The sequence below is a fragment of the Triturus cristatus genome, chromosome 2_2 (genome assembly GCF_964204655.1).
Source record: "Triturus cristatus chromosome 2_2, aTriCri1.1, whole genome shotgun sequence".
Taxonomy (NCBI): Eukaryota; Metazoa; Chordata; class Amphibia; order Caudata; family Salamandridae; genus Triturus; species Triturus cristatus.
The window spans coordinates 1,222,654,194-1,222,667,183 of NC_140582.1; the positions used below are offsets into that span (position 1 = coordinate 1,222,654,194).

The 12,990-nt window shown below is 42.7% G+C and overlaps 1 protein-coding gene across 1 annotated transcript in view; it reads left to right on the forward strand.

Annotated features, from left to right (window-relative positions):
• The window catches only part of LOC146863443 (uncharacterized), a 265,763-nt gene that overhangs the window by 25,411 nt on the left and 227,362 nt on the right, over positions 1 to 12,990 (forward strand). Inside the window, exon 3 of the mRNA XM_085642873.1 lies at positions 10,906 to 10,996. Within this exon, the coding sequence (XP_085498999.1) occupies positions 10,913 to 10,996 (84 nt within the window). The 5' untranslated portion in view covers positions 10,906 to 10,912. The remainder of the gene's footprint in view (positions 1 to 10,905; positions 10,997 to 12,990) is intronic.

The following is a 12,990-nucleotide window of genomic DNA, read 5'->3' on the forward strand; positions in this document are numbered from 1 at the left end:
CACCCACTCAAACAGCCACTCACCCATACTGCTACACTGCACACTGTCACTCACTCATACAGCCATTCAGAAACCCACTCACTCCTCCATACAGTCACTCACACGTCCACTAACACAGCCACTCACTCACACCACTACTGACACACCCACTCAGCAATACAGCCACTCACACAGCCCCTCATTGACTCTCCACACAACTACTCACACACCCACTTATTCACAAATAAGCCACTCATGCACCCATCACACACCCAGTATCTCACAAAAATTGAAGCAATCCTTAGTAGTACACAAACTATACTAAATTAACTTTTGTAATACCTGTTTAACACTCAAACTTTTAGAAAACACTCAATCACTGGATGATGTCAACAGTGATGTATTAGTGGTGACATATGAAATGTCGTTAGTGATGTCACTGATCATGTCATTAGCGAGGTAATATGTGAGGTCATAAGCAGTGCATTGCGGGGGCGTAAGTTATAGTTAGCTCAGGTAACTATAAATGCTGAATTTGAATGGTTTTGAATGAGTGAAATCTGTGTCTAACTATAACGTCCCTGACTAGAAAGCAGGGTGTGCAAATGGGTACTACACCCTCACGTACAGACATGCCCCCCCCGAAAAACAAACCCCCCTTCCAATGGGATGCACTTGAACACCTCACCCCTGACACCTCACACACCAGACCATCAATCCTAGGACACCTTAGCAAACATGCACCAATGCTACACAAGATTCACGGCACACTAGATGTGAATTTGACATCTTGTCGACTACGAATTAAGGAATCCAAAATGTTGCAATCTACAATGAATCAATAAGTCTGAAATGCTGCAATTCTTTTCACTCACTAAGTTTAGTATATGCACATTTTTTCTATGTCTATTGTCACGTGGTTTGTGTGACCACAAGTAAATCTTTTAAATGGTGTATGACCCAGGTGGTCGAAACATGTTCTTTTTGTCACTGAAAAATAAAATTCTGCAAACCTGATCGAGTGGGCTCGTGGATCTGCTTCTTTCTGTTTCTTGTTGCAAGTGGAATATATATATACATATATATATAGAGAGAGAGAGATATGATAGCAACTCTGTAGATAATGATTTCCAAATATTGGAGTTCCCCTGAATTTTGCTCTTTAATAACTTTGCCACTGATTGACGAATCTCTATGAAACTTTGCAAACTTATATACTTTTCTGCATTGACAGATGATGCAAAGTTTTGTGGTGAATAGTTAAGGGGGTGCAAAGTAAAAAGACGGGGTCCCAGAGTGCATTTTTTCACCTACGTATTTTCCTTAGACCTTTTAGGGACGGACCAGCAAAATGACCAGACGGATTTTCTTAGAAATTAGAAGGAATCTCAATTATAGTGTAAAAACTGTCCTTTTTGTTAATAGACATGCTGCAAGGTTGTGAATGGGAGCACTACATGTGCCCCAGGACCACTTTACAGTGGCCTTTGAGTGATGGGAGCCCTGTTTAGGGACACCAAAGTCCATTTCTGACAGCCTTTTCATGGCAGTAGGACCGCCATGAAAAGGATGTCAGAAAGTGACATCGTAATTCCGATGGCAGTGCCTGCCTCGGCATCACCATCATTAGAGATTGTGATTCTGACTGCCTCCCCATCAGGATCAGTAGATCTGACAAGGGTTAGACCATCTGCATCATAATGCAGCAGTTAGACCGAAGGGCTGTCGGTCGGACCACCACCGATGGCCTGTCGGTGGTGGGCCGACCTACATTGTAATCAGGCCCTTTGTCTGCATTCTGGGTTGTAAGGAGAAATATAGTATACCACTGCTTTAGAAGTGCATAGGAAGCAATAATGCACTTTAGCTATGTCTGTCAAGGTAGAGAAAAGTAGCTTTATTACTTTATATATTTTAAAAAATATCCCAGAGTACCACAGTACTGCATAGAAAGTACTGCGATACTTAAAAATGTTTTTTTTAATTTGAAATACACTGTACTACACTATATTTCCCCTTAAAGTGTGGTCTAAACAATATGGCTTCTTTTTAATATTGTAAGAGCAAAATATAGTTTAGACCAGGGTAAATATAGTGCGGAAGAGGTTAATGTTTCATTTTTAATGTACTTAATTAAAAAAAAATATTTGTAAGTACCATGGTACTTTCAAGGTACTACCACAATACTCCATACACTTTTTAAAAATATATATAAAGTAATAAAACTAGTTTTCCCTACCTTTACAGACTTAGCTACACTGCTTCATTCCTTCCTATTCGCCTCTAAAACAGTACTACACTATATTTCTCCTTAAAACCCAGAACGCAGACTTAGAGCCTTATTACAAGTTTGGCGGTGGGGGAGCGGGGCGGTTCACAACAGCCCGGCTCCCACACCGCAAACCTAAATGCTGCCTGCCTGCCAGATTACAATACAAATTGCTGTCTGGTGGACATGCAGTGTGGCGGTCCTACATCGGTGCATAATACCGCCATGCCATAGACCGCCACAGCACGTCTCACCACTACATGGACTGTAAAGTCCATGCCGTGCTGGAACTGGGGGGTGCCGGCCCCCAAGGGGGGTGCAACATGTGCCCCCTGCATGTACCTACCTGCATTTGTGTTCCCACTGCCAGATTTTACATGGGGGTGCTGACCACCATGTAAAGCTGGCAGTAGGGAAATTAAAATATGCATGGCGGTGCTGCAGCAACACTGCCAGCGTATTCTGAGCCCTTGACTGCCGCGTCACCACCAAGTAACGCGGTTCCCTGGCAGTTGCGGCTGTCAAATGGCAGTCCGACCGCCAAACTTATAATACGGGGGCCCAACCGCTGGTGCAGCAGTGGCAGGACCGCCACCTCCACACCCTTACGAGTCTGACAGTCCATGGACCACCTTACTCGTAATAAGGCCTTTAGTGTGGTCTAAACAATATGGCTACCTTTTAATTTTGTAATGGCTTTATTACCCAATCATATTCTGTTTTGTGACCGTGATGTCCCATGGTATACCATGAAATAACCATAGTATACTGTGACCCAAAACATCACTAACTGTTTGTGCCTTGTAACTTTAAAACTACTGAAGCACTTTAGATATACAGTGAAAAAGGACCCTTTCCACCCCATAATCTATATTCCTGCCAGATTTTTATCTAAATCCGTTCACTAATTTTACCCCTACATTCGTTTAAACAACACTCTACGACACGCCATTCTACTCCACTCCCTTCTACTACACACCATTCCACTCTACGACATGCCCCTCCACTCTACGATATACCATTTCACTTTTTGCCACTCTACTCTATGGCCCTCCACTCTAAGACACTGCATCATACGCCACTTCATGACACGCCACTCCGCTTTATTGTACAACATGACACAACACTCCACTCTAGTGTATGCCACGCCACTCCACTCTACAGCACTCTACTCTACTATACACCACACCACTTCACTCTATGACAGTCCACTGCACTCTATGTCACTTCATTTTACACCCCTCCACTGTACACCCCTTCACTCAACCCTATTCAACTCTGTGCTACTCCACTCGGTGCCCTCCTATTGTAAGACATTATATGACACACCACTATATGATACTCCACTCTACTCTATGATACACCACTTCACTTTACACCTCTTCACTGTACTCTACGATCCCCCACTCCACTCTACACCACTGCACACCACTCCACTCTACGCCACTCCTCTCTATGCCCTCCACTGTAAGACAATGTACAATGCACTACTCTGACACAACACTCCAAGCTACTTGCCACACTCTACTCTACGCCACTCTACTTCACTCTATGCCACTCTGCTCTACGCCATGCCACTGTACTCCACTCTATGCCAATTAACTCTGCGCCATTCCATACAATCCCACTGCACTCTACGCCACTGCACTGCACGCCCTCCATGGTAAGACACTGTAGGACACGCCACTCTATAACATGACACGTTACTCTACTGTACATGACACTACTCCAATCTAATATGCTCCGCTCTACTCCACAACAAGCCACTCCACCCTACGCTATTCCACTTTACACCACTCCACCTTATGACACTCCACTCTATGCCCCTCTATTGTAAGACACTGTACTGCACACCACTCTTATACAACACTCCACTTCACCCTACTCTACAACACACCACTCCAGTCTACACCACTCCACTCCACTCCACAATACACCATTCCACTATACGCCACTCCACCTCCACTCTACGTCACTCTGAGCCACTCCACTCTGCACCACTCCACTGTACGGCACTTCAATTTATGTCAATACACTCAACGCCACTCCACTCTAGACCACTCTACACCACTGCACTGTACGCCCCTTTATTGTAAGACTCTGTACGACACATCACTCTATGAAAGGACACTCCACTCTACTCTACGACACACCACTCCCGTCTATGCCACTCCATTCTAGGTTATGTTATGTTATTAGAGATTTGTAAAGCGCACGGCTACTCCATAGAGTGTCCCGGCGCTGAACATACTGGGTGGGGCTAACTGTAAGCTCTAAACTAGCAAAATTCGCGCTAATATCCAGTTTGTCAGAAACTTCCTAAAAGGAAGAAGCTCCTGCATCTGTCTGAGTGCCAGCGGCAGCTTATTCCAAAGTTGCACTGCTTGTACCTGGAAGGAGCGACCACCAATTCGAGCATGGGCAGATGTAGGAATATGGGCTAACTGAAGTGCCGCAGACCTCAGAGCACGACGCGGCTAGTAGAATTGTACTCTCTTCCTCAGGTAGGGGGCCCCCATCCCATGAAGGGATTTGAAGGCCAAGACCACGGCTTTAAAGACTATCCTCTTACGGCTAGGCAGCCAGTGCATGATTCTCAGGTGGGTGGACATCCGAGTTCTGGGGCCCAGCATATGTATTGCTCTGGCCGCAGCATTCTGGACTACCTGTAAGCGTGTCAACAGGTATTCAGGGATGCCCAAATAGAGAACGTTGACTTAGTCCAGCCTGGATAGTACCAGCGCCTGGACCAAAGATTTCCTGTTTGCCACCGACAGAAGAGGCAAGAACTGCTTCAGCATTTGAGCACTCCAAAACACAAACCTGCTACAGCTTGTACTTGGGCATTCATAAATAAATTGTCCTCCATCCTGACTCCTAAATTTTTACCAGTCTTTACCGAGGCGGTGGGAGGAGACATGTCCTGTGGCCACCAGTTTCGCCACACATTAAATCTGAAGGGAGACCAAAAAGGATAATTTCCGACTTATCGGGATTACACTTTAGTTGGTGGAATTGGAACCAGGAAAACACTTCTGACGGGCAAGAGTTTATCACTTCCCCTCTAAAATCTGTCTTCTAATCGCAAGTGAAAAGCAATTGCGTGTTGTCCGCATATGACACAATCTTGTCTCCTTGGGCTTCAACCAGATGCGCCAAGGGGGTCATATAAAGATAAAAAAGTGTGGGGCTAAGAATTGAACCCTGCGAGACCCCCACCTTTAGGGAGGGAATGGGTGCTGCAAAAGGAGGAGACCAGACCGTTTGTTGACGGTCTTTCAGAAAGGAGGAGAACCATCGGAGAACCGTGCCCCCACAGCCGCATTCTTGGAGCCTGAGAAGGCGATCATGAGGCAGGGTATCGAAGGCCGCTGATAAATCCAGCAATATCAGCACAGCCTTTCAGCCCTTGTCTAAGGTCTCATTAATGGCCTCAGACCTCTAGAAGCGCAGTTTCTGTACTAAAATTAGACCTAAACCCAGATTGACTTTCGTGGAAAACTTGATTGGTTTCCGCATAAGAGGTGATCACGCCAACGCCATTAACATATTTTTCCAGTACCTTCGAAAAAAGGGAAGCAGTGAGATTGGCCTATAATTTGCGCTAATAATTTGAGGCTAGCTCTGGATCCGCCTTTGTTTTTATAGAGGGAGTATTTTGGCATTCTTCCACCTGTCCAGGATAAGCCCAGACTCCAGAGAGGTGTTGAGAATCCGATTTAACACAGGGTTAAATACCTCTGCTAACGATGCCAGCAACTTGGCTGGACAGGGGTCAGAACGGGACCTGGATTTAAGGGCCTTCATGATTTCCAGAAAATTGTCGAAAGACATGGGGGGAAACTGCATGAGCAGCGGACTCCTTGGCTGTGTCAGCAGGGTGAAAAACGCTTGAATTTTACCTTCGGTCACAGGCTAACTCAAATCCTCTCATTTCCCATTCCTGTAGCAGACCTAATCAACAATTTATGAATCTTCCCCCTGCAGTTTGCCGCTGTGTTCTAATTCTAGTTAATGTGCCTTTACTCTGATCCAACCAAAGAGAATCCACACTCCAGCTTATGGCCAAGGCCCAGCACTGGATGACACAAAATTCAAATAGAGGCAATCTTATTCATAATCAAATGATAATGGCCAGAAGAATGCCCTGGATTGGGTCAGATGTAAAAACAACCAATAGTGACTGTCATCTTAAACTTCGACAATAAATGGCTAGTGAGAGACCTATTAGAGAGTTTACCGGCTGCCCCCTCATCTCAATCCCTGATTTATGCAGTCCATTTGTTTTTTTTTTATAGCCCTGCAATAGTACATAGTTCTATAACACACATCCAGGGCCACCCTTCAATGAGAATTGGCCACAAGCCAGACCAGTTGGCCTTGGATACTCTTTCCCTCTCAAATAGGTACTCACCGTTGGAAGATATGGGGCCCGATTCACAGAACTAACTTAAGACAAAATCCTAAACTTACTACCATTTTGGTATTCACAGAAGGCACTTACTCATTTTGGTATTCACAGAAGTTAGGACTCCTAACTTTAGGACTCGTAAATGCATTCTGTGAATATCGAAAGTCTTAAAATAAGGATTTTTCTCAATTTAGTAGTCCTAAAGTTAGGACTCCTAACTTTAGGACTCCTAAATGCCTTCTGTGACTCCCGAAAGCCTTAAAATTAGGATTTTTCTCAGTTTAGTAGTAGTAAAGTTAGGAGTCCTAACTTAAGGACTGAGAAAAATCCTAATTTTAAGACTTTCGGTATTCACAGAAGGCATTTAGGAGTCCTAAAGTTAGGACTCCTAACTTCTGTGAATACCGAAGTGAGTAAGTGTCTTCTGTGAATACCAAAATGAGTAAGTGCCTTCTGTGAATATGAAAATGGTAGTAAGTTTAAGATTTTGTCTTAAGTTAGTTCTGTGAATCGGGCCCATGGAGTCTTGCCACTGACTCGTTTTACCTTTAAATCATTCGCCTCCTCCGTCTAGTTTACATCACGAAAACCAAACAGACCTCCCCTTGGTACCGGTTGAGAGGGAACCGAATGCTGTTCTAGACTCACAGAGTAGTAACACACCTCTACCAATCAGCCCTATATCTTCTTTACCTGAGCCAATGACGACCCGCTCTCAGGTGTTCTCAAGGGATATAACGTTTCTCTCATGGAACATAGCGGGTTATGAAAACAAAAAAGATAACCAATATTGTTATAAAGTGTTTCTGAATGCTGATATTATCTGCTTCCAGGAAACTTGGGCAGAGCAGTCGTCCTATGTAAATGGCTACTGTTCCCTTGCTACGCCAGCACTTCATCAACATCAGGCAGATCTAAAGAGGGCTTACTTTCACTTTTAGCAAATACGATTCCCCTAGGTAAGGTGACTTTTACAAATAACTCGCCTTACTTTCATATTATCCCAGCAGAAGGATCTGGGGACATTTATTTATTAATGATTAATTTCTAAAATAATAATTTTCCAAATCTCACACAAGTCACAGACGAGTTGGGGGGAATACTGGAAGCCCTTCTACCTCATGACCCACACTCAATTTTTTTAATCTGGACTGGTGATTTTAATGTGCATTGCTGCACCAATTTAGACCAATGTATCTGTGGGATAACAGACACTTATGATTTGCCGCTCCTCCATTTTAATCATCATAACTACGAAAATGTCTTAAACAGTATGTTATTAACCTGGGACCTGGTCATAATAAACCTGTGTCACCCCTCTAGGTCAACTTTTCCTCACCTTCCAACAAACGAGGGCTATTTCGACAATTGATTTTACAATGATTTAAGCTACCTTTGAGAGAAGTATTAAGTCCTCTATGGCTGAGTTGACAGAATTTAGTGATCATGCTTTCCTCCTCTTTTGCCTTGTCTGGCCTCTCTCTGCTAAGACCAGCCCTATCTTTGCCCCAAAACATATCCTGAGTAGAAAAAATAGATTTACACTAAAGTGGGAGGAAATAGATCCAACTTCTTTTCTCCCAAAGGTTTTTAAGAAGGTGCTACCCGAGATCCAATCCTGTTTAGATGCCCACGCTGGCAGCTACCAAGTAGTCACAGAATTTAGAAGAATTTTATCATCTATTAGTTCTAATCTCCCTCACTGAGCTACAAGTAACACTCCATCGGTGACTAGATGGTTTGAGACAAATTGCTTGAAGGCTTCCAAACAACTTTGCACTGCTCTTAAAATATATCCCAGAAATAAAGATTTGATAAGGAAGCTATGAGCTGACTATAAGACAGCTAGGGAGATGAGAAAGAAGCAGTTGTGGGACGAAGCATGGGAAAATGTATGGGGGGCCTCTAGGAGTAAAGACAGCAAGGCCTTTTGGACGGTGGCAAATGCCCCTTTTTTGCAGGATCAGGGTGGTCCCTCTCTTGATATCCACATAGAGGCATACACCTGGCTATCTCATTTCCAGAACATTTTTCATGAACATAGGGATAGTACTATAAAAGAACCTGAGGATCTGACGGTGGCCCAACTGTGGATGGAATTTTCCTTAGAAGAAATTGAGCTTGCACTCTCCCAATCACCTGCTTTAAAGGCAGCGGGGCTGGATGGGGGCCCGCTGGATATTTTCCTTGTACATTAAAATTTGTGGTCCCCACTCCTGACCCAGGTTTTCAACGCTGTTATCAAAGTGGGTCCCCCGGAATCCTGGAAACAATCCGTGACTATTCCTATATATAAGGGGTGATCCCTCGAACACCGCTAATTACCGTCCAGTCTCCTTGTGGGATAGCATCGCCAAGCTTATGGGGAGATTGCTTTTAAATAGATTGGAGGATTGGGCAGATGAAAATAATTTTTTAGCCAAGACCCAATATGGGTTCAGAAAGGGGAGGAGCACAATTGATCAATCCTTAAATTTAGCTTTGTTCGGAGCAAAATAAGTCCATGCGAAAAAAGGTTGGTTTTGGAGGGGCGTGGCTTGATCTGCCACAAGATGGCCACAATTCACGGAGGCTCCGTGCATCAGTTGAGAGGTTTCCCGATGCGGAGTGGTGGCGTTTATTCCCCAACAACATGAAAAGGCATACTTCAGAGCACTGACGCGGGAGAGCAGGTAGCGTTTGTTTTTCACATAGTTATGCAGTTTTTCGCTCCCGCTTCTCCCGCATAGCGTTTCCCTCAGTGAAGGCACTTGCGGCCACCATTTTTTCTGCCACGGGTCGTGGTGGTGACTGGCTGCTGGTTCCCCGTCCTGGCTAAAAACTGCCAAAAAGGTCACTGGAATATTTTTTTTTTTTGGTGATGCTCTATTGTATACGTGGTCCCTCTTTTTTTATAATTTTAAGGCTAATCTTGCTTTGAGGGCTATCAGTGGTTCACGGCTGATTAAAGAGGTTACAGGAATTTTTTGGAGCTGCTCTACTGTATAATTTGTCCCTCATTCTTATAAGTTTAAGGCTGACTTTGCTTTGAGGGCTATTAGTGGTTCACTGCTGATTTTTCCTACTCTTCTCACCTGTTTGTTTGCTGTCAACGAAGGAGAGTAAATACATGCAGAATTAAAGATCTTCTAAGCGACGTTCTCCTGCTGCACAATATCAGCTCTGCTCCTTTACCTTACATTGGTGATATCTTTTGCTTCATCATTATATATAATTAAATCCTTCATCTAATCAAAAGATTGCCTCTGCCACCATGTCTAGTATACGTAAGGACTCTACCATGTCTACGTCAAAATGCCAAAAGAAGGAGCTGGGTTCTCCCTCCACATCTCCAATTCCCATAACATTGAAAGATCTCATGGAGGAGATAAAGAATTAAAAACCCTTCGTAATTGAAACCAACTCTACCCTTCAGAGACTGGAAGACAAATGGATCAATTAAGAGTCAAGGGTTACAGTGGTGGAACAGAGGATTAGTGATACTCAGGATGTGATCCCCAAGGTGGACGATATGTCTAGAGAAATAGCTATGTTCAAACAGCAAAATCAGGACTTGGAAAATTGCAGTAGGCACAAAAATCTCTGTCTTTATGGTATTCCTGAAGGTGAGGAGGGCTCCAACATGATTGCTTTTCTTAAACTTCACAGTCCCAAGCTAGTTGGTCTCAAAGAAGGTACTATCCTCAACCTGCAACGTGCGCATTGAATTGGTCTTCAACCTGGGGGCTCCCTCTCTGCCTCGTCAGCCAGCCGCCCTAGAGGGATAATTGTTCTCTTCTTGGACTATACTGAGTTATTGATGGTTCTGTCTGCAGCAAAGCAAAGGAGGCAGATGTTGTGGTCCGGCCAAAGAGTTTTTCTCTCACAGGATGTGGCTCGTGCCACCTCGGCTCGTCGTAAGGAATTCCTTTCCTTTCGTGCTGCTCTCCGCTCCATGAATGCTCGATATGGCCTTGTCCATCCTTGTTTTTTTAAAGTTACTTACAAGGAACGGACCTATTCTTTTGACTACCCTGAAGATTTAAGACCAATTGTTTCTCGTCACAAAGGAGAAGAGATGGACTTTGGGAAAGCCTGAATAATTGCTGTTATACAATTTTTTTTGTATCCCAAATGCTTAACTTTTTTCAATTTATATGTTTAGATGTTTTTTTCTTGTCCTTACCTGGTTGTCTACTTTGCGAACGTTGCATGTTTATTCTCATAACTTAACATCTTCTAATGGTTTTGTGGTTTTCCTTCACAGATTCACCATGTTCAGTATGGACGCACTTCCTTGGTGTTATCTCAGTGTGCTTCCCCTCCTACTCCTATTGTCTCTAGTACTTCACTTATTGGTAAGTCTTCCCTCTCCATTACAATGACTTTGTTGCATATAATTGTTCACATTATATTTGTTCCTTAGGTTACTTTATATATTCTGTCTCTACGCTGCTGCTCCCTATTTTATTATATTATCTTTTTCCTACTTATCTATTGGTCTCATTCGCTTTTCCCTGTCTACCTTGACTCATGTCTGTCTTCTCTTCACAGCACATCGTCTCCATTTGTTAACTTCCTCACTCTGGCAACATACTTTGGCTCCTTTGACTGGAGTCTTCGGACTTCTTGTCAACTTTTGTTACTACATCATCTTTCTTCCTTTGTTTTTTACTCCCTTTTCTTTTTCTTTCCTTTTCTTTCTTTTGTTTTCTCCTATACCCTTTGAGCTTTTTTAGTATACAATTTTTGATCACTTTTGCTTTTTCTTTTTTTCTTGCCCTTCACTCTCTCATTATTCATCTTCTCTATCTGCTTTTATTATGTAATGTTCTACTTGTTGGTTCAAATTTTTTGCTCGTTCTATTTTTATGTTATCAATTTTAGATTGCTCATAGTGTTATTCAATATCTCTTCGATTTTACTATGACTGACAATGTTCGTATAATATCTTGGAACGTGAAAGGTTTCCGTAATTCTGTCAAACAAAGGTGCTTACCCCATTATCTAGATTGCACTGTAAAATTGTTGTGCTCAAGAGACTCACCTTAATTATGCAGATATTAATTCTCTCAAAAAACAATGGGTAGGATCTGTGTATTGTTCTCCAGCTAAAGACAGACGAAAAAATGGAGTGGTTACATTATATCACAAGTCCCTCTCTATTCTTGTTGAAAAGGAGGAGAGGGATGCAGATGGATTCTTTTGCTATTACCATAAATGGTACCCTATCTCTCTTCTTAGCATTTGTGGTCCCACTGGTTTAGACACAGTTTTGGCAGTCTATGTTCCATACCCTTCACTTCTGCCCTGACTCTAACCTTCTGGTGGGTTGGGATTGCAATCAGGTCTTAAATCCCTTCATTGACAGAAAATCCAATGCAAAATACATTCCTAATAAAATGCAAAAAACTTTTACTAATACTATTCACTCAAGAGGGCTGGTGGATGCTTGGAGAATATATAATCCGGACAACCTGGAATTTACTTTTTACTCCCCCACTCATAATTCTACATCCAGAATTGATTATATTTTTTTGAGTCCTCATCTCATTCCTAACCTAACCCACGCTGAAATTGGGTCTATTCTTATTTCTGACCATGCTCCTGTTTTTATTAATTTAATCTCCCTTCCGAGCCCTCCAAATCTCGTAGATGGCGCTTTAACAATTATTTACTCAAAGACCCCATATTTATTGGGCGTTTAAAGACTTTTTGTCAGAAATTTTTATCATCAATACTAGTCCTGACATCCGTTTTTACACCATTTGGGATGCTTTCAAAGGGACAACCAGAGGTTTTTTTCATTAATTATGTTGCCGTCAAAAAGAAACAACTTGTCCATGAATCCGCTTCTCTACTATCCTCTATTAAACAGCTTGATAATACTTATTTCGCATCTAAAAATGATGATACCCTTAAACTTGTCCAAGCCAAACTGAATTTTTACAGGAAATCAACAGAACAGGCTGATGGGATGTTGCTTAAAATCAATTCTAAATTTTACGGGGGCCGTAATAGGGCTGGTAAGTTACTTGCAAACTACTTGAAGGTCAAGTAGCAACGCTCCAAAATAATTAATATCACTGATAACAGACTTAATCATTTCAAAGATGAGGAGGTATTAAAATGCTTTACGGATTTCTACATGTCCTTATACACTCCTGAATCTTCTCCATCGGATATTGCGTTGGTGTCATTTTTAGGTCTCACCTAGGCAGCGCATGCGCTGTCTCTTCGAGACTTCAAGTAATCTGTATAGCTAGGCAAACTCCACCTTCTTTACCTACTTGCTTTTAATTAGTTTATTGCCTTGTCTGTTTGCCTTTTTTTTCGTTGTAACAGGCTAATG